This window comes from Anoplopoma fimbria, chromosome 9, assembly GCF_027596085.1.
Source record: "Anoplopoma fimbria isolate UVic2021 breed Golden Eagle Sablefish chromosome 9, Afim_UVic_2022, whole genome shotgun sequence".
In the NCBI taxonomy this organism is placed as follows: domain Eukaryota; kingdom Metazoa; phylum Chordata; class Actinopteri; order Perciformes; family Anoplopomatidae; genus Anoplopoma; species Anoplopoma fimbria.
The window spans coordinates 8,211,481-8,236,985 of NC_072457.1; the positions used below are offsets into that span (position 1 = coordinate 8,211,481).

At 40.9% G+C, this 25,505-nt stretch overlaps 1 protein-coding gene across 1 annotated transcript in view; it reads right to left on the reverse strand.

The window, feature by feature from the left end:
• LOC129095221 (sorbin and SH3 domain-containing protein 2-like) overlaps positions 1-25,505 on the reverse strand; it is a 50,858-nt gene that overhangs the window by 14,980 nt on the left and 10,373 nt on the right. The window contains 16 exon segments of the mRNA XM_054603577.1: positions 255-311; positions 2,110-2,181; positions 2,764-2,775; positions 5,703-5,817; positions 5,928-6,141; positions 6,262-6,312; positions 7,172-7,238; positions 8,883-9,058; positions 10,112-10,232; positions 11,900-12,110; positions 12,149-12,312; positions 13,045-13,689; positions 13,924-14,048; positions 14,208-14,234; positions 16,882-16,971; positions 18,461-18,516. Coding sequence (XP_054459552.1) covers positions 255-311; positions 2,110-2,181; positions 2,764-2,775; positions 5,703-5,817; positions 5,928-6,141; positions 6,262-6,312; positions 7,172-7,238; positions 8,883-9,058; positions 10,112-10,232; positions 11,900-12,110; positions 12,149-12,312; positions 13,045-13,689; positions 13,924-14,048; positions 14,208-14,234; positions 16,882-16,971; positions 18,461-18,470 — 2,157 coding nt within the window. The 5' untranslated portion in view covers positions 18,471-18,516.

A 25,505-nucleotide genomic window follows, 5' to 3' on the forward strand; every position in this document is an offset into this window, starting at 1 on the left:
TTTCCAAGGAGAAAGACCTTTTTTTTAATACAACCCCATGCAAATAAATGGAAAGCATTTCACCAGTCTTTACAAAGCAACATCATGCTCATCTCGTCGTGAATGGCTGACATGGAGGTGCTACACTACTTTACGCTCATTTTAAGGAAATCCTATCTTACATCTTCCTTAAATAAAAGAGATTGAATTCCTATGACTTGTTAGAAATCGTGAGATTAACAACACTACTGGAACACTCGTGAATGTGAGATTACCTCAATACGTTGGCGAGCGGAGATGTCTGGATTATAATCCAGCCGTTTTTTAGGAGGCTTGAGCCCCAAGCAGCAGCAATGAGCAGGAGGAGGAGGAGGAGGAGGAGGAATAGGAAGGAGGTGAAAATGAGGTGAAGTAGGAGAAGCAGTGATGACGTCATGGGGAGAAACCAAAAAAACGAGAAACATGTGGAGAGAGCGACAAGCGTTAGAGAATCAGAGTAAACAGAGATGGACTAGTTCACAAACGTTGCACATGTGCCTTGCATGTACAACACACACATATGCACACACTCAACACACTTCAACTGACAAACACACACACACACACACACCTACACACTATACATTCAAATGCACATTCTTATTTCATCTATTGATCTCTTATTGCTATGCTTGTCTCAAAACAGCAACATTAAAACTACAGTATGTCAAGGTTAAAACAAACTAAATCAACCTTTATACCAAACACACACTCACACACACACAGACAAAAATGTGCTAATTTACCACACACACACACACACACACACACACACACACACACACACACACACACAAACAACACACACACACACACACACACACACACACACACACACACATGCAGAGTGTGAGAGCGAGTTGTCAAAGCAGAAAAGCCGAGTGAAGCACAAGCTGCAGTGTTTATTTGAGAGTGCAGTGAACGGCTCTATCTAGTGCTGTGATGTAGTGCTGGGTTACTGGTGCAGGTCAACTACTGTTCACTCAGTCGGTCAAAAACTTTCTCGTGACTTGTCACCTCAGTAAACACTCAAACACTGATCCTACTGTGAGGTTCTGTCCCAGCTGGACCAGTCGGTGCATGTAGGGAAACCCTCTACGCTCTACGGGGCTCATTCAGTGGTGTGAAACGTTTAAAATATTGCAGGTAGAAATGTCAACAAACAGCCCAACAGTGACCCTGGGAAGTCATGCCAGCACCAGATGTGACATTTTTCACCTGAACATTTTTTGAATAAGCCCAACAAACAAACAAACAAACACCTGATGTCATGCTGTGGCATAGACAGAGGCATGACACTTTGTAAATCAGTCAGGTTGGGGTAATCTGATCCCAGATCTGTGGCCACGAGGAAATCCCTGCCCTGAGCCACTAGGATGTTATTACCACCTACATCCAGCAGAGGGCGCTAAAGCATTAAGATTCTAGATAAGCAGGAATTTGCTCTACCAATAGTGAAAACAAAACTACAAGCAGAAATGATTCAAAAAATAAAATGAATAAAACTATAATTAGGCTATATAGAAGGGTGTTGGCATGTGCAAGAGATGTTGAAGAAACTGCACAGAGTCAGATTGTTATGCAGAATAAAAGGATAATATTCATCTTTAGAAAACTCATCAATTCCATATATATAGTTATGTTGTATGTTATGATTGATTGATTGATTGATTGACAGCTCTGTGCAGCTCTACCAGTTAAAAGTCAGGTCATCTTAAACATCTGTAGCACATTGTCTTTTTCACCCTTTTTCCTGCTTATTTTTGGTCAAGATTCACCACCAAACTGAAACAAAATGATCCAGGTTTGTGTGTGAAACATTTCAGCGCCTGCTAGCCACCAGACCAAAGAAAACCCAGCAACGCAGAGACATAACACAGCCTGTCACAAGGGTGGGGGGAAGGGGGACGGGGGACGGGGACGGGGACACCACAGCACCCAGCAAATACCACATGCCCAAACAACTAGCACCACCCAGTCTATTGGTGTAGACATTTAAAATACAAATATAAAAACAATCACGGGTGGAGTGTAGATAGTGGGTGCCTGCCTACTGCAGGGTGGAGGCGTGTAGCTATGGCCCTGACTTACCGGCCGCCCAAACTCCAGCTCGGAAAAGAACTTATACCAAGGCTCGTTCTCTAAATCTATGTCATCATAGTTCTGGGAAAAGCATGACAGTGACAGAGAGAGAGGAGGGAGAAGAAGAAAAAAAGAGAGAAGGAGAAAGACAGTGTGGAAAGAAGTCACACACAAAGAGAGACATGGACCTCATGGTTAGGAATGCATGGACAAAGGGGGAGATGGGGCACAGGATGAAGATTTCAAATGGCTCTAATCATCTAATACGCACAGTCCAACTCTTCCCAGCGCTGGAGACCAAACAGGCAGACAATATTAAACACCTCGGCCCTTCTCCATTGACATTCATTCATTTCCTGAGCATATAAATGAACACGGCTGTGAATCCCATGACACAATCACATTACCGCTGCCTTATTCTAAGCCATAGTGAAGCTGACAGATAATGAAAATCGGGGATGTTACTTTGAGCATTACATATTTAACACCCAACCTCATTATCCACACCTCAGAGCCGGGGCTCAGTGGATGGAATATTAAATAGTACACAGTGGTATGTCAGAGTGGCAGGGGAAGGTACTCATTGTAGTTTAGAAGAAGAGGAAGGGGCACATAGTGAAGAACTGAAAAGACATGAGGGGTTATTTACATGGGTGTGTACACTAAGTTTCACTTCTACATTTGATGGGAGCAGTATGGTATCACAGTCAGCCAGCTAACTGAGTTCAAGTATACAAATACTACACTTGTATACTTAAAATACCTGATCAGAGATAACATACTGTCTACTATGACTTTTGTGCTTTTATTGATGAACAGGTAAAACATCAACGGAGGACAGTGCTATTTACCACTAAACTTTCAATTACTTTTTTTTTTTTTGCTCTTTTAAACTATTTATGCATCTTTTTCATATTACCAATTTTTTTCTTTTAATACTGTCTTTAAGGAATACTTCTCCCCAAATGACCATTTGTGTGTCAATAACTCGACCCCCGTTGCCTTGCATTTCAAAATAAAACTTCGTATTTCTTGCATGCCTCAATGGAGAAGAAACCAAAACCGGAGAAAGGTCTTGATGAATTGAGATAAATGGGGGCTGGGTTTGACAACAGCGTTACTATATCAAAACCGTTCACAAACTCTCACACAACTCATTTGTTATGATCCAGGTCTCAATTTCTCTAGTCATTAAAGTCTCTAAAACCTTACTATTTATAACCTTTCTGACTCGTCCGGACTCCCCAGTGTTTTAAATAGTCCGGTTTTAATAGAGATGCATGTGTTTGAGAAGAAGGGCACATACGACTGGATAAATGAGACTTGGATTTACTGCATGAGTTGTGTGAGAGCTTCACATTGAGGAGGATTTATTGTGAAGAAAATGAAAGAGCACAGTTGAACAGCAATGGAGATTCTCTTTTTTTCTCACCAAATCAGAGGACCCCTTTTTTTTTTTTTTTTTTTTTTTACTTTTTTTTTTTATATATTTTTATATGAAATTATGATTTCAGATCCAGAAATGCAATTATTCTAACATGGAGGGGTTACTGTTTTTGTGTATTTGCATATATGTATATTTGTATGTATGCAGGCTACGCTATGTACTGTATGTGTCTCCTAGGTTTTTAGAAACTCTTGTGACAGTTCTGATGTGAGTGAGAGGGAGACTTGTGTTTTTAGCATTATTTATATGAAAAAAGGACTTGCTGCCACATGTCAAAAGTAGGAAACCAAGCACAGCTCACAATATGCTGTGTTGTTACCTTAAGATTTACCTTAAGCAGTTGAGCTTCACACAACTGCTTTGGGATTCAAGGTAACACCGGGTGAGTAATTATTCTTTAAATTGTCATTTCACGGGGTAAAATATTACTTTAATGCCTTTTTTATGTCTTCTGTAAAGCATTTTGAATTGCCTTGTTGTTGAAAGGTTCTATACAAATAAACTGTTGTCCTGCCATCCATAACATTTGCCAAACTCTCCCCCTGTAAGTGATCCCAATCAGCACACTTAACCCTTTAATGTGTACAATTTACAAATATTTAATTTAAACTTTGTGATCTTAATCTATCGTATTAAGTCTCGTCAGCTGCCATCCAATGCTGCCTTGTCATTTGCTAAAAGCTATCGGCTGAAAACATACTGTATGTCCTCGGCTACTTTGCATGCCTGGCTTGATAATTATGTTTATATCCCCTTGAGGAAGCAGAGGTTTATCTTTCCTGGTGTGACATGATGGATTGAAAACACTTCTGCTGTATCACAGAGAGATACATTTTCATATCAAATCGACTTGCAATAAACTGTCAGATAGGATGTAAATATTTACATGCAACATAATTAGACAGGTAAGCCCAAACAACGGTGACTGCTGTGAAGCAAGTTAATCATCTACTCTTTTTCTCGTGTTTAAGCTCTCTGTATTTTACACACTTCAGCTTGCACTGCAGTCAAGAGGCTTATTCATTTTACCGTTATTTAAAGTGTAGAGATGATGCGTTGGTTTACTACTCTGTCTGCTCTTTTCTAACCCCCATTTCCCACGTGGAAGAGGAGTTTTCACGCCAAATGAAACACTGCCGGGAGATGTTTTGTAGGTGTTGTGGCGTTACATCTTTCTTGCTCAAAAGACAATACAGCTCTGAGACGTATGAGTCACCGTGAAAAAATAAATAAAGCGAGAGCCGAGAGCAGAGGCTGCCACTCACACAGGAAAAAAAGACACTAAAGAAACAGAGTGGCAGAAAAACACTATTTTGTTTCCTTTGCCTCATAACTGAACACCAAACGGACACTTCACTAGCAGACAGGATGCTTTTGTGAGCCATTTGTTACCATGGACAACGAGGATAAAAAGCTTCTAAATCAGAGTCCTAGACAGCAGATTATTCAGCGTGGGTTCACTTCTACTCTCTTCAGCTTTCCCCTTTTATTGCCTTATCATCAGGAACTGACTCATGCATTATTGCCCTGAGAGAGCGCTCTGCTGTCAATGCATTAAACATCTGCAAAAACCTTCACAAATAACTTTTTTCTGTTTGATCTCCTCCCACAGAACAGAATCCTCATCTACAGCACATTCTCCATTATCCTGTTCTCCATCTCAGACACCTTTCGTCTATTATTTGTGGCCTCACTCTGCTCAGTAATTATCTCTGCTGTCTGCTCTGTCATTCACCCCCCCCCACACACACACACACACACACAGTGAACAGCCAGTGCAGTCGCTAGAGGATGCAGCACTGGAAACCTTGGCTTTTAAACGCCCACACTGTGCCTGACGGAAAGAAGTCCGTGCAAAAAGCCCCATTATATGAAAATACATTAAGCAAGAAAGCTACATGTGCTTTTGACTCTTTTCTCAATTCGACCATCCTGTTATTTTACCGTGTTGTAGCTCTACCTTTTCAGTGTTATTGAACTTCATGTTGCTTAATGTTTTGTCATTTACCTTCTTCAAAAAATGAACTTTCTATTTAACAACAGAAGGATCCTTTTACAAGCAACAAAGTAACAGAAATCACTTCGCTGGATTCTAACAGAAATATGGCACAATTCAATGTAATCAAGTGAAAGAACATTTTCAAATAATACTCACTGGTCTTTCATGATCCAAAATGGAAGACTTTCCAGGCTCATACTCAAAAATACTCTTCGGCTCTGCGCGGTACTTTCGTGTGTCCACCTTCCTGTTGGGAGGACCCCATTCATTCCTGGTGCAAGAAAAAAACCAAAAACAAGCTTCTTAGGAAACATCCGGACACAGAGTTACATTAATCAAATAAATAAATCAGTAAAGTAATAAGTCAAAAGCTCCTCGTACGTGTCAGGCGAGTCTCTCTCCCGATCGCTGTCTCTGGCCCTCAGCTGGAGGAGAGATGGCATGGGCGGAGGTGGTGGGGGCACAGGGGACGGCGGAGGCTCCCGAGGGCCCAGATGCCCTCCGTTGTCCGAGGGGCTTTTGGCGAGTGGCCGGTACGTATGTGTCCGGGGGGCTGGGTGGGCCATGGTGGGGTTGGATGACAGGCTGTAGTCATCTGTTAAAGAACGGGACAGAGGAGACATTGGAGGGAGAAGTAATGAGGCAGAGGAAGCCAGACAGGAGGAAACAAATGGGTTTGGGAAGAAATGGCTTATACGCTTAGAGCATCTCTTACCGTTGTTTATGACAGCATATGTTGCATTGTACGTGTCAGAGTAGTCGTCATCTGTCGAAGAAAAGGAACAAAGACTGACTGGTATGCATGCACAAACAAACGGGGAACAAAAGTGCAGTTTGCTTCCTGAGGGAATCAGCACTTTTATTCCGCTTGAATAAAGTCATAAAAGTAAGTTCCAATAGCGAGCATTTTCCCCAAGAGGAAAATTATAAAACCACCCAAGCAGCATGAACCACTTCCCCCTCCGTCCATCCACAAGCTCAGCTATGTTTTTCCAATAAATCATTTTTTTGAGGTACAAGAAGGGCCAATGCAACCCATAGAGGAAGTGTATTTACAATATTTTGGCATAACTATGAGTATTTGATTTTGGCTAAATTAAAAGCTGCCGTTTTCTGCGCATAATGAAACTATGCATCTTTTTTGACTCTTTTAACCTACATGAGCTCTCACTGGTAAGATTCGTAGACTTTGGCTGTTTGTTTGTGTGTGTGTGCTGCTGTAGTAGAAGAAGAAGCCTGAGCAGTTTAGAACAAACAAGCTTTTGAACTGACTGTGATTCTGTCGAGCCCATAAAATTAGAACAGATTTCCCAGGACGGCTCAGTGTCTATTAGAGGTTTCTCTCAATTCCTCCTCCTCCTCCTCTCCAGACTCTCATCTAATGAGTTCTGGCTCTGATGTTCTCTGGGTCTTTTGGTTTAATAAGAACCGACACACACACACACACACACACACACACACACACACACACACACACACACACACACACACACACACACACACACACACACACACACACACACACACACACACACACACACACACACTGCATGCTCGGCCAATTTCTCTGGTAATGTCTGATGATCAAATCACATAAAAGGGACATTTCTGCCTTTCAGTCTCACCTGCTTTGTGAACCTTGTGGATCTGTTTGAACATCGTTTTGTACCAGTCCTTAGGCTTATCCACCGTCTGTGGAGAGAGAATAGAGCCATAAAGATTTATGTGCCGTGAAATGCAACATAAACTCGATAGCTAAAGTTAGAAGGTAGGAAGGGTTCCCATTGTTTTATGGGATGGAGTACTTACTGAGAAAAAAAAAACACCCTCTCAGCCTTTCTAAGGATCCATATTTCTCTCACCGACAATTTAACTCATGCTGAGACATGAAGAAATTAATTATAAAGCTTTACTGAATGAGACGCTCTCCATATGACCTGAAGATGACAAAATGTTCCTGTTTTCTTGTTAATCATAAACAGTATTGTCAAGAGACATTTTCATCAGGTTATTTCACTTCATTTAATGTACCTCCTCTTAATTTGGCCCAGTTTTATCTATTCATCCGCTATAACTGATGAGAAACAAGTCTGAACAAAAAAATTGCATGGTTCATAACATAGACTGTATATAAAGATTCTATTGAAGATACAGTGAAATAAAAAAATATATAGCCCGAGTTCCAATTTTGTGTCACTGGGTATATTGTACATTTTTTTAATCTCTTGTTATATGTTAAATATGTATCAAAGATTTTTTTTTTTTTAGTATTTAATGTAAAAAATATCTCTCCTTTCTCTTTCTGTAAAACATTGAATTCTGGGACGTATTAATAAATCTCTCAGTTTAAATGTGACAAGCTTCCCCATCGTATGAAACCACGCTTGATGCTTTAGTGCTGCAGTAGCTAGCAGAATGACATCATAGTAAGATGTGTGTTTGGATATCGATTGGCAAAAAACAACTTAATAAACTACCATTGTAGTTTGTCTTGGTTTTTAATCGTGCTTTCTTTCAGAAATCAGTGTCAGCAGGTTTTGGATTTGCAGCAAAGAGGAAACAGAAGCCTTGTTGCTACAAAACCAAAGTTGGAGCTCCTGTTGCTGGGCCCGGAAAAAAAAATCCAGGAGAAAATCTGGTATGTGTGTCTTTGTGTATACAGTATAGATCTAACAGCCACTTCAAAAAAGAGTTACCAAATGGCAGACTTAATCCCCCCTTTATTCAGCAGCTCTAAACACTGTGTCTGATCTCTGGTCAGTGAACAGGCTGTTTAGCTCCACAGTGAAGAAGTGAATGTGACAGAGCATGTAGCATTGGCACCGCTGGGAGACGGACCAATTACCACTTCACTCTCCATGGTTACCAAATAAAGTGCCCACAAAAATGTTTGTCTCCTCACAACAAGGAGCATCTGTTTTTTTTTCTTTCTTTCCACCTTTTCTCTTTGCTTTTACTGCCCATCTCTCATTCTTCCCGTTACTTTCTCTGGCCCGCTCATTCTGTGGCTGAACATGTCCGCTTTTAAATGCCACTGAGTGGACTGTTAATACAAGAAGAGCCTCAACAGAGTTCACACATGGACACACACTTTGACAAGTAAGAAGCCAGGACGTTGCAGTAAAAGAGATACCGAGAGATGGTGAGAGAGAGAAAGGGTTTTTCATTTTGGGGCAAAAGCTTCTGACAGCTGAAAGAAATCCACTTTTGTGAACCTGATCACACATCAAGACAACCGAAGTAGGTCAAAAGACTCTCCTTGGCAACACTACAGTACCTAACTGAGTCAGTGGGCCGCATACCAACGTGTTTAGCTCTCTGTATGTTTGACCTCACCGTGCGGATGGCAATAGGGATGCCAGAGTCGTCCACGGGGCCGATGCCTTCATAATGAGGGGCTTTGATGACGGACACCTTTTTCTCCTCCTCTGAGAAGCGGGCGATGGGCACCGTGCTGCAGACGCTGGTGTGGCCCAGAACCACAGACTCTCTGGTAACTGACTCGCTGCCCTCTAAATATGGGGAGAAAGAGGAGAGGAAAGAGAAAGATACACTGTCAGTTTGACCTACTAATAATCACACAGATATCCAACAAGGAAGGAGCAAGTCAACACTGAATCAATCTAAGATTAACTGCTTTTTTGTACACTTTAATATGTGAGCAGTACAAGAACAACCTGTCATTATTTCCATTTAGTCTCCGACTCATTTCATAGTGTGCACCACAGCTAAATGGCTTAGTATTCTACTAATAGTTACACACATATCATATCCTGAGCTTTTAACAAATACATGTACCAGTAACTATTCAATTTATATGGGCAATAATGAGGAGATTATTCACAATATCCCCTTATGGTGTCTTAAAAGATTTAAACAATCTTGAAGGCTATATTAATATAATATATAACCAATGACGGGTTATGATTTTTTGGTTCTGAATTAAATATGTTGTGAAACTTACAAACCCAACAAAGCATAATGAGCAAATGCTAAAAAAAAACTGAAATCTCACTCCAAACATAGCTGTTTCCACAATTTCACAAAGCTTTTATGTGCGAAATATCTGTGTCATGTTTGAGCCAAATCATCCTTCAATTCGTAGGACTGCATTCACTTAAGAAAAACTGACAAGATTCGTATCATTCTTTCATGGCTGATCCTGAAACACTTGTGCATACATTTGTCTCATCATGGCTTAATTACTGGTAAACACTATTATCTGGCTTACCTAAATCAACTATTAGCATTAAGTACGACTTGGACAAAATACTGCTGATAGGATATTCACCAAAACTAGAAAATGTTATCATTCAACCCAGTTCTTATTTCATTACATTGGCTCCATGTACAGGCTGAATCAGACTTCAAGATCCAACTTTTGACTTATTGAACACTACACTAACTTGAACCATCCTACTTATCGCCTCTTTATCAGTTGATGTTTGGGCCTTTTCTTACCAACCCCCCCCCTTTCTTTGGTATCGTCTTTCTGTCAAAGAATTGTTAATAAAACATTTAGTGTCCTTGGCTCAAATAAAAAGTGTAAAAGATTAATAACTCACCCGAGCGCCGGCTCTGTCTCTGGAGCCCAGTGTGGAGTGAGGTGGGGGGAGGAGGATAGGATGGAGGAGAGAGGGGCCTCGGTGGAGCACTTCCATTCATAGTGTGAGACAGGACCTGGCCCTAAGAGTGACCCACAAGACAGAAAACAGAGAAATCAGTCACTACCAACCACACATGGCAGCAAAATGTACACATTTCCTTTTATAGTGGGGAATGTTGCTGCTCTGCCCTCCAACATTAGATTATTAGTGCAAAAAAGTAGCGAAACAAGAGAACTGTTATCTTAATAAATCCATTAGTCATCGTATATCATAAGTTATTACATTTAAAAGGGGTAGAGGAGCCTACTCTGGATATTAATGTAGACAGATGTTGGGGCTGATGTGATTCAGGAAGTGCTGAATCTGAAGTGACTGTGTAATGTGAGTACAGTTAGTGAGGGGAAAGGGGCACTTATTGAATCACTTCACCGTAATAACAGACAGCAGGGATTAAAACAGTGACGGTAAGCAGACACAGGTCTTTCAGATTCACAAACATTTCATGATAAATTAGTTGCGACAGACAGGACAATAGACACAATGGGAGGCACCTCTGAATGATGCTCGCCCATTCAACACAGGAACATATGATTTCATTAGACAAAAAGGATAAAAACAAGTTTTCATTTTAAGGCAAGTGTGTTTTGATCAAAGATTCATGAGAGCTTTAAAACCAATGTCTATCAAATATGCTGCTATGGCAGATATTTAAAAGTGATAAACTCACATTAACGCAAAACACAAACACTGTGTTGAAAACACTTATTGCAAGTTTATCTAATGGAATTTGTACACAACAGGTTTTTCAGTCTTCTGTGTCATACATCTGATGCAACGGATACACTTCTATTTTAAACAAGCGCAAAAGTAATGGCTCGTGTTTTCTTCGGGCATTATGGGATGTAAAGTGGGTATTTTTTTTGCGTTTCAAGTCAGTTTTCTTATATTTTTCTCACATAACTACAGTGATTTTGAACGCTGCCAAAACACGGGTGACCTACACTCACTACAGTGCCTGAATGCATCCTGTGTAGACCATAGACTGCATAGTCACTGTGACATCAGCCATTGGTTTGTGGACAGCTTTTTTGATTTTGGCCATCGCCATCTTGGCTTTGCCGTCAGAAGCAGAAATTGCCACCTGGGGTAGAAACTGAAGCTGCTAATCTGCCAACATGCTGTTCACACTATGTCACCTGTACAGGCACATTGTTAGTCCTACTTCTAACTTCTTCCTTGTCTAGTGCTTGGGAGTACCACTCTTTCACAGGGTCCCTTATATCTATAACCACAACAAAATAATGAGCTGAGAGGAAACGTAACTACAGTCCTCATGGATGTTATATCATAAAACCCTCCACTTCTCCCAGGACAAGTTGAGACTTTCATGATGCCAACAATCGGCAGACAACTTCCCGCTGCTACAACCTCTCTGAAAAATGGTTTTGTGTTGTCATGAATCTTTGATATAAACGCGCCTTAAGAGACAGTATAATTGCATTTGAGTGTAAAAAAAAAAGAAGCATAACAGAGAAACATAGACAAGCACAAAGACATAGAGAGAAACATGAATATAATAAGGGATCATTAGGTTGTAGTTAAAGGTTAGTGAAAGGTAAAATAAGGTAGCGAAAACACATTCTGTGAAGGTTTGGTTCAGCCATCCAAGTGAGTGTTGGCAGGGAGGGTACCATTTGCTTTTGGGTAATGATGTGTGTTATAGCAATGACTTGTTGGGATAATTACGTTAGTGACAGTGGCGGCTGCAGCGGTGGAGGCCACAAAGGTTGTTAGCACATCATCAGGGCCAGCAGCGGATGTGTAGGCGGAGACATGGCTGAGGGTGGGCGATGGCGTGGGCGAGGCGCCGGGTGAGTCCAGGCTACAGATCTGCAGCTCGTCCAGCAGCCCCGCCGTGGACGACGAGTAGTGGCTGAGAGCGGACACCGTCAGGGGGAGGCCGAGGGCGACACGCAGCCGCCGATGCTCGCACTGCTTATTGTGGGGAGGCCCGGCCTGCAGGCTGCACCGGCTCCACTAGGAACGTACGGGGTGGGCGATAGAGTCTTGGGCATTAGGCCTGGCAGGTAGTCGAGGGACTCTGAGCTGTGGCAGCGATAGGGGGAGTGCCGTGCTGTCGGGTCAGGGGAGGGAGGCCCCTGGTGTTTGGGGGGAGGGGGGAAGGGGGAAGGGGGAGGGAGTTGAATGGAAAAAGGAGGAAAGAGGGAGAGCGCTTAGTGACATCACTCATTCGCTCACTAGATGTGTGGAAGCAACACGTGAGCCTAACAGAAGGTGAAATGCTGCAGTGTCACCGGGCTGCAGCATCTTCCTCTGAAACGTGAGTAACGCTGTGAAGTGAAGAGGCTCCGTTAGTTCAAACTCTGTGGAAGGCAGCAAATACAGAATACAGACTGTAACGGTGGCATCAGGGAAATTAAACAGTTGGTTATCACACAGACAGTGTGAGTTCACACATATGGAGAATCATGATTAGTTTGGTTGGTCAGATGGCAGCACCAAGACTAATAAACTAAAGGGCAACACACACAAGCAGCACACATCAAAACACCCACACTTCTTGTTTTCTATGTGAGGAACACTAGTGGCTATATGGAACACCGCTGTCATATGACCCAGTGTTCGTATGGGTCACGACACAAGAAAATCACATTTCGCCTCTGAATTTGGCCCATCCCAGCTACTGTATCTTGACCATTTTGTCTGTTTGTATGGCGCGTTTAGTGTGTGTGTGTGTGTGTGTGGGGGGGTGTGTTACCCTTTTATCACTCTTGATGTCACCAAGACAAAAACCCACTAATGTTGTATTAAAGTGGCCCTAAAACAGACACAATCATCTCTTTTGTGACACTTTGTAGTCATTTATGTACCAACAGCTCTGCAGGAGAAGGTCTTGGCGGCACTGCAGGAGGAGCGTTCGTTTTCTCCACCTGGGCTGGAGCTGGGCTCAGGGTTTGATTTGGGGCTCGATCTGGGACCTTGAGCTCCGCTGTGTTGTTTGAAGGCCGACGCTCTGCATGTTTGAGATCCTCTGGGCCCAGACGGATAGAGAAGGAGGCGGCCTGTCTCAGGGGTGGAGACGGAGGTGCACCCCTTTGTGGAGGTGGGGATGTAGGTGGAGGGAAACCTGTGGTCTGGGTCTTAGATTGGGAGGAGTTGCGGTGAGCCGGGGGGTCAGGGATGGTGAGGGGGGTTAGTTTGAGTGAAGACACCTTACGCTCCTGTGAGTTAGTGGTGGCAGATGCACTACAGTTGCTGATGTCATCCAGGAGAGAGGACTGGTGAGCCTGCTGGACTGAGTTCGCATTGGTCTCTGAGTAAGAGTAAGAGGATGTGCTGCTAACAGTGTAGGACTCTTTCAAAACGGCTTTGTCATTCTGCGTGAATGTTAGCGTTCCAGGGCTAAAATCGTTAGCCAGGGCAACAAGGGAGTTGTAGTCTGGCGGATTAGTGTCCGTGGGTGAGAAGTGGAAACTCTCTTTTCTGGGGGGTGGCAATGGCACATTAATGATTTCCTTATCGGCCAATTAGAAAGCAACAACCGATGTAAGTTCAAACAACAACAAAGAAAAATCATCAGTGCAAAGCTTGATCCAAACACATACTGAGAAATACTGCATGTAAATTACATTAGAATGGTAGAAAACACTTTTCACACAGACCGCTGATTCACATTCTTTGTTTCAATTATAATAGTTTAATAAATCGAAATGCCAACGTCTGTCAGTGTGATGCGTCGGACATTTTACCTGTGTTGGTGACTTTTTGTCCTGCAGGTTGGGTCTGACGCTGCGGAAGCCTTTGGCAGCGAGAGATGAGCTGCTGGCGTCTCCATTCTTAAGGCCGTCTGTTGCACTGCGGGACCGCCAAGAATCTGGAAATAAAAATGATAATATTAACATCACATACTGCAGCGTTTTGATTAAGTTGTCTGGTCTCCAATTGGGTGTTTTCCCAGTTTTTTTTCGTTTTCTTTTTCTCATTTTCTCCAAAGAGTCTAACCTCCAATTGAACACATGCAACAGAGACTTACCCAAGTCTGATGAGTGAGAATCACTCCCTGGGGGAACAGAGAAGACACAGCAACAATAAGTGACATGAGTGAATGATTGGTCTCGTTCATCTCTACAACAGATGTCAATACTACTGCACAGGGTTACGTCTAGAATAGTCTTCGTGTCATAGAGTGAGGTAAGGGTAGAGAGTACAGAAAGCTCTGAAAAGACACAAACTGAAGAGGTAAGAGCACAGGATGAAAAAAAGATTTCAGTTTGTCCATCATCTTTTGAGGATAAAAAAATGAATTCCCAGGCAAACAATTGGATAGGATTTTACGTTCAAGATGTTGTTGGCACAGACATTCGGATTTCTAAAGATCAAAATTCACACAGCATCACCAGTGTCAAATAAAGATATATCAATAAATGATTTGAACGAGAGTGGGCTTTCCTCAGAAGGCTGCTCTGTATGTGCAGTGGGTGCAAATGTTCTATCAGATCTTAGCTCTATTATAGAAAAAGACTACAGACTGTGTACATTAAAAAAAAAGGAGAGAAGAAGAGCTTAATAGTCCACCTCACCCCCAAGACTAATAAAGGAAAACATCCTCCAGAGCACACTTATGTGAGCCCCATTAGTGAGCATAGAGATTAAAATCCACACAGCAGAATGACCACAGTGCATTGAGCCATGCTTAAAAGGGATCATTTTGTGTTATTTCACCGTGGCATATTTCCAATAAATGTGGCCATTGTGGCTCTATCGGTTGTGCACTCACCACTTGATAATTATTCTTGATTAGGAACGGCTCTGTCGATTGGTTCCACACTGCTGGTTATGTTAGCTAACTCACAGCAATACAAACAGCTAGTTTTACTCATGGAGATGGCTCAAGCTTGGGCGGTTTACTCCACAGCAAACAAACTGAACAGACTCCTTAACATCCATGATTCCCAAGTCTGTAGTTGGAACCATCCCAGAGAGGGCTTTCAGTTTTTTTTCTAGCGACTAGCGTTGCATATTTTGGAGTGTAAACTCCAAAGTGCAACAGTATGCTTAACAGCAGTGGTGAACGTACCCCTGTGTCAAGGCTGAGGGTCCCTCAGAGGCTGACGTCTGCACAATAACGCTCTAGTAGCTTCGCAAAGGCTCCTGAGGCCGCGTGAGTGGTGGTTTGATCAGTTCTACTACGCTCAAAAGAAGGCTGACGGTGCTCGAAGGCCGACTTTGGTGCAGCCGTTAACCTAGATGCTGACAAGGTCCAGACACAAACGCTGCTCTTTTCAGCAGAGTAAAGGAGTAAGAAGCTGGGGACGACCAGCTGCAGCCTCTGGAAGCTGAGAATATATGTCAAGGTGGGACATTTTTTTTTAAGCTATGTTTTTATTCACTTGATCCCAATATGTGCATGCTTTAATTAATTCCTCCTTTTGTGTTTTATCCATGGATATATATTTTGGTTTTATTGGTTTTGATACGAGTGTGTTGCATGGTTTTAGTAGTTTTACATTCTTTTTATTTTTAACATTTCATATTCATTCGCAGCAGCTCTAGCGAGGAGGGGCAGCGGTGATCTGAAACCAGAGAAGCCAAACAGGACAACGGTCACACTGACCCCCCCAGCTGCTGCTACCCCCTGGAATATAAGTAGAACATTCTCCCCTGAACATTTTTATGACCCAGTAGAGACATTTTGCACTCTAGTATCGCCACTACAAGGAGGGTCATTTGTGTTTTGCTTAATTAACTCTTGTTTTAATCTACCTGGGTGTACAATTTAGCGATTTTCTGCCACTTCAGGCTGTTGTTGTTTTTTTATTCTGTGGTATTTTATTGACTTTAAATAAATTATTCACAGTCCTCCTGTGGTGCATCATTTTTTTAACAGTGGAATTAGATTTTATTGCTGGTACGAAACAAGATCCTCACACTCTATACTTGAGTTTACGCTCTTTCCGCTGAAAACTATCTTCAGTTATTCATCTTACTTGAACTATCATTTGTGAAAAGAAAGAGGCAACAGTTTTAGGATGAAGGGGCTTATACGTATATACCAGATCTACAATAAGTTTGCTGAACCACTGATCAGGAACAATTAAGCACAATGGTGCCATTTAAGTCGACACACAAGCCCATTCAAGAACATAACCACGTTCTTCAAGAGCCCGGGATCAACGGAGCTGTGCCAATCAATATCAACAAAAGGAGAACGAGCTGTAGATACAAACAACCTTAGACAACAGGAAGTGAAGAGTAAACTAGCCATAAAGAGGGGGAGATGGAGCAATGGGAGAGCATGACACATGAGCGCTTTGAAAGGAAGGAAGATTCAACAACATGTAGATAAACAGTATTAGTTATGACTGATTTAGGAAGCAAAAACAAGCCAAGGACGGGAGAGACTAAACAAAAGAAAGTGAAGAGGAATTATGCAACAAACCGATTTGGAAAGAAAATAACATCCAAACATTGCTGAAGCATACAGAGGCAGACGTAGCCTATTTGAGAGTTTTTCAAATATGCTCAAGCCATATCAGGGGAAGATGAAGGTCAAACATGAAAAACAACAAGCCATTTTCTAAAGACTTACCTCATGCTTTGAGAGTTTACCTGAAGTGGCCTGCCCTTTTAGTTACTTACATAACTCTTCTTTAATCAAACAGGGTTCATTTGTAGTGTGTTTTTTTTTTTTGCGTGAGTGTTAGTACCTGAGCCTAGATTTGGTGAGCTCTGGACCCTCTTCATGGGAGAGAGCGTGAGTGATAAGGCCGCGCTTTTGCGAGAGCATCCTCCGCTATCTGAGAAATCACAGCCAGGCAGGTGATCACAGAGGCAGAAGCAGCAGCACACATGCACATGCACAAAGACACACACAGACACACACACACACACACACACACACACACACACACACACACACACACACACACACACACACACACACACACACACACACACACACACACACACACACACACACACACACACACACACACACACACACACGATAAGGTCAGGCAGAAACAAAACGCAAACAAGTGGAGGCAAAGCACGTGCATTTAAAAAGCTTGTTTGTTTTTTTTGCTACATGAGCTCAGGACATGTGATGAAACAGCTGTACAGCTGAATTTCAAATAATTTATAATGGTAGAAGTTTGAAGATTTGGTATTGCATTAGGTTACACTAACCAAACCATTTCTGATGTAGTGTTATGACAGGAATTAGATACTTTTGAAGTGGATGAGCCTGGTTGCAGTCTCATGACGGCTGGAATACTTATATGATACATAAAGTGAATATGGGGAAATGTGTTAATGGTGGAGAATTCGAGTGTCAATATGGCTAAAACTCATGAAATCTACATTTATTGGCCTGCTGACAAACATCAGAAACCCTTCCATTAACTGAACTCTGGTGAAATGCCTTCACTTCTTTTTAGTAAAACAACAAGCTGCTGTTTGTCACAAACGTTTCTACACATATTTTCCACATTGAAGTACCTGACACTTACACAGATATTGAAACAGACACAAATGTTGAGGTCAGTGAAAAACTGCACTTCTGTAGCAAACGCTTAGTCACTTTATAATTTAAGCTATATGCCGATACAGGTGGTTTTGAGATCTGTGCGTCAGACTCTGATCTAATTCTAGTGGCTTTATTGGTTGGCTTTCAGCACATGACGAAGCTGTTTTTGCTTTGTCTTCTACGTTGTAAATACAGACAAACAACTAAGATGAGTCAAGCTACTACTGGCAGCAACAGAGCAGTGGTGTGTGTGGTGTGTGTGGTGCTCAAAGACGGATTACTCATTGATTCTCCGGCTGCAACACACACTCTAGCTCGGGATGACTGCCAAGTTCAGGACAAAGCTTTGGGAATTTATTCAGGGACGAATACGTCACTGTGGTTAAAAAGCAACAGGGTTACTATACTTATTGATGCTTTCAGTCACAATAAACATGGCCCAAAATGGACAATCACCAAAGTGGTGAAACGGGGTCAGGCTTAGAATTATAGACTCAAGCCTGTGGAAGAGGAAAACTAGCGCACAGGGCAGCTTTTAAAAATAGCCACGAGGTCTGAAATACGGAGACATACTGATGTTTTTGTAAAGTATCAAATTAAAATCAATAGTTTCATGTTCACTTCATTCCTAATACAAGAAATACAAGATATATTGCTCAAATGAAAACAAGATTCCACTCTGCCAAACAGAAATAAAGGACAACAGACGTATACAGTGTATGGTTTGTGTGTGTGTGCAGGTGCGTATGCTTAAATACCTGTATTCATATTGAAGAGCACTTCTTACTGATCTACTGCAGGGACACACACTTTCCTGTAAAACAAAAACAAAGTATTTCAGAAATACAATATATGTTTTGTAAAACAGCTAATTGGCCCTCAAAGTTATGACTTTTCCAGGGATTTGCATTTACATAATGATCTCCCTGAGACAGCTGCAATACATTATTCAGTTGTCGCAATTACAGGAGGCAATCTCATTTTAATTCGCATGAAAGCAAATCTCAAATATAAGCATTTATTTTGGAAACCTGCCAGTTTCCCACAGCCAATTAGGTCTCTTGGTTCATTTTGATTCGAATCACACTACTTAAAGAGCAAAAATGTCTGTGCAGGGAAAAAGTCTGGACAGATTAATGATGTTTAGGAATAGAGGACGGCTGTGTGCAGAAACACTGACTGCAAGTCAGCTCTAATTTTAACTGAGCTTGCACACATTTCATTTTTTCCAACCTTGAGTAAAGCTGGGCTAAAAGGCTGAAGGGCAGACTTCCTGGACATGGAAGGTGACAAACACAGGGATGGACTGAATCGTGAACTGCACTTCTGAATTTCCAGGCAAATTAAAGTGGCAGTAGTCTGGTTCCAGACCCAAGAGATGAGAACAAACATCCACATTTGTTCACTGATTCAGATGCAGTGAACTGAAATAGCAATTCAGTCTGATTATCAGATTATCAAGGTGGACACAGAGCTGTGATTGAATGTCAACATTAGATGCTGCCAAAGTCAGACCCCGAGCACCCTGAACAGAATATGACGAGGGTTAGAAATTGCATGCATGGATGAATAATGTGGCATGGCTATGAATATAGTATTTTTGAATAACTGCTTTCAAAACAACACAAAGAAAATTGGACAGACATCTGACATGTAACATGTACATGTACGTCTAGTATGTTTTCAGGGTGCGCAGTAATGTTCTTCAACTGTGATTTGGTGCAATTGAAATGATCACTTTAATCTCCATTTGACTTGATTTACAACGCAGAACTGTACTAAAAAGTAAAGGTTTAAATTAAATCAACACATACTGCCTGTCATGTTCACAGAAGATGTTTGAAGCCAAAACCTAAAGCCATGGAATTCAAATGTGGGAACATAACTTCTTCCAGCTGAGAGACTTAATGACCATAGCAAATGTTTCACAGCGCAAAGATGAAACATAAATAATGGAAATGATAGAAATAGAATGCCATGTTTACTTGACTGGACCTATATGCGATGCCTGCCTCTTGATATATGGGGACTCTTTTCTTTGAAGCGCTGCAGTGGGGTGCATGAGTGATATGAATAGGGGTGCGCACATCAAAAGCCGAAGGCGCAAATCACACTGCTGCATCGCTGCTTGAATGCATGAACATGTGTGTCATCACGGGGCTTAGAGTGCATGACGGATACTGCAAGTGACAGCCTACAGTGGCTGCAGGAGCTATCAAACATGTCTGGTATTTAAATAGCTGTGACACACACACACACACGGCTAACCTTGCCTCACACGCACACATAGATATCGTTGTGAGGTTTTGGGAATGTGATGTACATTAGCTGATATTTAAATGTTGGTATAGATGGCTCCAGAAACTGTGTGACTGCTTCTCTGATTTAAGTAAAAGGGACTTCAATGATAGAGATGAAGTTATCGTTAATTTTAAGTGTTCAGGCAATAGAAATGATTACATAACCGTGAAAATATTCTCGTTTATTACAAACCACCACCAATAATCTGGCAGCTGCTAATGTTGCACAACAATATGTTCAGATAGAATAGAGCAGAGCAAATACCTAATTTCATGCCTGGAATATTAATCCGAACATACAATGTAAATTTTGGGTACAATTAGATGTACAAGTACCTAGAGGTAGAGTTTGCACAGCCGAATCAATCAGAATTTTTTCCTTTTTTCTAATTCTATTCTCTCAGTTTCGATGTTGAACAGTGAAAAAAAACTGATGTTTCCGCTGTGTCTTCTTCAGTGCACAAAGTGAGTTAATCTGTACAAATGATGTGATACTACGGTACATAGAGTCTATGTCTGGATTTGTAAACAAACATTGTGCTCGCATATCTGTGAGTAGTGATGTTCCCAAGAAATAGAGGCTGTGTGATAATGAAATGCAAACAGTTTGTTCCTAAACTCATTTTGAATCCTGTCACGGCTCTGGGTAGGAAAAAAAAACTAAAAACTAACAATGCATTCATTAATCATACCTTTGTTTTAACACTATGACAACTCTGGGCTTCACATCGACAAGTCCTGATAATTGTGGCTATTTTGGAAATGGTATGCAAGTGTATTCTGACATGAATGTGTAAACTGCCTCAGCAGTTGGCTCTGGTGATGAATGGTACGAGATGCATTGCATAACACTGACACGTATTTGACCATGTTGAATATTTTAAACGCATTAGACTTGGGCGGTATCTGTTTTTTTTATATACTGGGGGTATATCACGTTGCTGGGGAGGCTATAGGCCAGGTGTCCACCAGAGAGAACTGTAAAATATTCTGTTAACTTTGGCTGTGGTTACGACTTTTGTCATGTGATCATACCAGGACCAATAGTGGACACACATGTGTGGACACAGCTGAAAAGTCGCATCGCTAAGACGAGTGTAACTACAGCCTATTTATCCTGGTCAGTGTTCATGATACCTTTAAAAATAAATCAAGATTGTCGGTTATGCTAGGATTTTATGAAAAAAATATATAAACACTGGCTGATATATTATCTGATTTCTTTAAACTCCCAAGTATCTTTATCAGTATTGACCTAAAAAAACCATTGTAAGTAAGGTTAAAATTAGAACATTAAAAGGGACTGTAATGTAGGTCAAGGTTGTTTGGAAACTCTATTATCACTTTCCTTACTTCCTCCATGCTGACACAATACCTCGAGGAGCATTGGTTGGTTCACCTTAAGGTTCGGAAAAACTATAAACAAACGCCCACAATGCCGAGGAGGGATTGTAATTATCTGTAAACTCAATATTTTATATTCATGGACTTAATTGCCTTTTAACAAGTTCATGGATTTCACGTAGCATTTTTCTAACAAAATACCAATGTATGTTTTCTTATTAATCCGTACAATCAAAACAACTTAAATGAACATGCAACCGGTGGTAATAGCTGTGCCTAGATAAGTAGTCAATAACCTTTATCCATGAATAAAACATTTTTCATAAAGCGGTAGTGTTTTAATTCAATTATGTTGTAATCATCTGTTTTGCCAATATAAATGTAATATACTTTTGCAGAAAATGTTTCACAGGAGCAGAGGATTCAATTGTAAGTACTTCCTTTTGTATAAATAAGTAATAGACAATAATCAAACCAATAATTTATCCTCATTGACCCACATATAAATACAACTACTTCGTTGGCACCGTGTGAGGATTTTCCAAACCCAGTAACCGCTGGTCAGGAGGAAATATTATAACTTGTGGTACTACATCACGCCATGCACCGTGGGATACTTTCAGCCCCTGAAGCCCTAACCCTCGCCCTCGCCCTCGCACAGAGCGCCCTCGTAAATCTATCTCTGAAAAACACACATACACACAAACACATGCACCGGGGTAAATCATGGGCCTGGCGTCGCAGGCAGTCGCCGTCCAAATGATGGTCAGATTATAAACGGGATCGTGTTTCTTGGGGACAGATCAGCGGCGACACAGCAGCTGTGTGGCCGCGGTGTAATGTTATGGCTGCACACTTGAAGGAAACCCCGCCGGGCTCAACACCTCCAAGTAGCTCTCACTATCTGCTCAGGCCTTTTGAGCTTTTAATCACAAAATGGGCAGCACTCTCTAAAGCCAGCGATGGATCATTAGCAGCTCATGCATTTTTCAGCAGCCATATATACAGTTTACTAGAGGGGCACCAAATGTTTCCATTAATAATCAGGCAGGCCTGTTCTGCTTAATGTAATACTTACAAACTGTGGGTATAAATGTGAACGGAACAAACACTTAAGAGATAAGATAAGATAAGATAATCTTTCATAAGTCCCACAGCGGGGGAATTTGCAGGATTACAGCAGCAGAGTGGATAGTGCAAACAGACGAATACAAAATAAGAGACGTAAGTAGAAAAACAAGATCAAAACAAGTATAATAAATAAGTAGAAAAACAACAAACAACTAAAATATGATATAAACGGACTGACGGGTTGTTAATATTCCACAGTGTATTGCACAGAATATGTATATTGCACATTGGATATTGGATATAGTTTTGGTAAGCGTTATCATTTCTAACAATGAATTACTTAAATGTCAATACCCAGAACTCTTTTCCACATTAAGAGCTATTTTATCTTTACACAATAATTGGATAACAAACAGGAGACTTTCATTTCCAAAGAGTTGTTTCTAGTTTTGCTGGCCAAAGCATTCGCTATGTTAAGTGTATTTACTTTCTAACATTTTGCTGTGGTTTTTCCACCGACTGTAATTTCGGCATTGGTGGGCCACTCTGGAGACTGGTGTGTATATAATTACTGAGTGTAATAGCTGTGGGACTGCAAATACCCAAGTCAGAGCTTTAAGCCACAGAAAGCAGTGATGTCCAACACCACAAGCCCATGAAGTCTCATTAGTCTGTAGAGTGACCTACCGGGACCCATTCGGTTCATATCAGTGGACTTGAAAGGGTTGAGGCTTCGAATCCTTTTGAAACATAAGACACTGTGGTGACTGTAGTATGTTAGTAAGCTCATCCGCCAATGTTTCTTTAGTAGAAGAATATTGCTATTGATTTGAGCTCATAAGCAGAAACTATTGCCATTTTCCTCCCGCGGACATCATGGGATGTTTCCACAACAGAGAGAGAGTTTTAATAATATTGTCGACCTCGACAAGACTCAAAATTCAATATTAAAGACATTAGATAATTTGCGGAGAGCACATGGGACTGTCAACGAGGAATCTATATCTGTGCTACTTAAATGATCTCATAAAATGTGTGTGTAGACAGCACTTAGATGACAAAGCAAAAATGAATCAATGCTACTAGAAAGAGGTTAAATCATAAAATGTCATGTCCTTATTAACAGAAGTAACATCATTTTACACTAAAATAATGTCCTAAAGAAGCAATAACATGGTGAAAAATGTAGGCGAGACATTGTCATGGCAACACAAAAGAAAGGAAAGTAAAACACAAACAATGTCCTCAAAGAGCTCTGGCCGGGACGCCATTAGTCACAAAAAAATCATCCAAAAAAGTGTCAAAAATCAAAGATGTCACTATTGTTCCACGAGAAATGCTAACAATGAAAACGTTAAAAAAATAATAATAATGAAACAAGCAATATCTAATAATTTGACGTTTTTTCAATCTTATGCTGACTATAAATGGATAGATATCCATAGAAATGGTATATTTCCATTTAAGTTAATTACATTTTTATTTAAAGATCTTTTTTGTGTGTGTGCACATGCGAGAGGACAGCAGGAGAGAGTGAACAATCAGTGGAGATAAGCCGCCTATGGCTTCAAGGGTCCTGACCCTGGAGTGGTCACTCAGACCGACATACTCACAGGATGTCAACAGATTAAGCTCCTTAGAAAAATCTATTTAAAGGCCGAACCACAAAGTCATCAGATAGATGTCATATGTTCAGCTGGTCTATGTACCAAATGATTATCAGCTGTTGAAAGCTTGATACGATTAAAAAAATATATATACGACATGGCCACCAGGTGCAATATTCTGTTTGAAATATTCAAATCGGTGAGTAGGAGGGGGATCAGAGAGAACAAATCCCGTTTATACAAGGCAACAGAACGTCTCCGGAGATCCAACATGAATCTCAGTGGAGACATGGCTGGCCTGAAACCAGACAGAGAGCGTGACCCCCTCCAAAAAAGGCAGAATTTAGATTTGCTTCATTCCTTGATTCCTGAATTGGAGCCAAGTTATTTTAATGGTGCATTTTTGTGGTAAAAAAGGTTGGGAGTGTAGAGTTGTGTTTAAGAAAAAAAAAAGGAAAGGCTTGGGAATCAAAATAAGAGTCTAGCTATATATTGCCCATTGTGCTTTAAGTGGACATTGTGTTTTTACAGCTACAAGTATTCATGTTAGACATCAGCCAAACAAGTAAAACAAGTAAACATTTCGACAATATATAATTCATTGAATTGAAATGACACCACAGGAGAAGGGTAACTGTAGTTCATTGGGTTAAGCTGTTATAAACTTATACAGTTACCTTAAAGCATATAACATTCACATCCTTCTTCATTTTAAAGTTTGGATCACAGGATGGTCAAACACTGACGGTTAAGTAACGCTTTACTTAAAGCTACTACAAGCAGAAGGAACTTGATATTTGTTGTTAACGCTGCAGTAGCAGCAGAGTGTGACATCAGCTGCAGCAAAGACAACTTGTCATTTGTTTTCTTCCATTCCCAAGCCTCCATTATGTTGGACACCATAATTAAATAATATTGGCTCTATGGCCACTCAACCTAGTGAAGCGTAACTATATGGTACAGTGGACCTATTCATATATCCATGGTCAATAATACATTATTTCAAGGCTGTGCTAACTTCAGATAGAGCGAGGTCAATATTGCAGACACTGCCTGGCACTGTGGGTCCATATGTATCTGAATTTGTGGATTTTTTTATTTCCATACAAGCAAGAAAAGAAGAAGTTCCTTTCTATATTTGTTTTAAATGCTGTCTTTTAAAAAATAAAATCTTTGAAAAGTCAGTAAGAAAGCAACTTTGCACCATAATGGTTCCATTAAGTAAACAAAATGAATTAATTAAAATGTGAAAATATGACATTAAGCTTTTATCCACATCAAGGTGTGATGAAATGACTTAAAGAAGCACACAGTTGACACGTTTTGCAAAAAGGTTATTAAGAAAAACGTAGCTTTCTTATTATAAAGTTGCTATTGCATAATTCCATTGTTTACATCCGTGATATTTATCAAAATCAATGCTACAGGGGCTTTAATGCATTTCTAAAAATGAGAAACGTGTCTTCTCTGACAGCCTAACT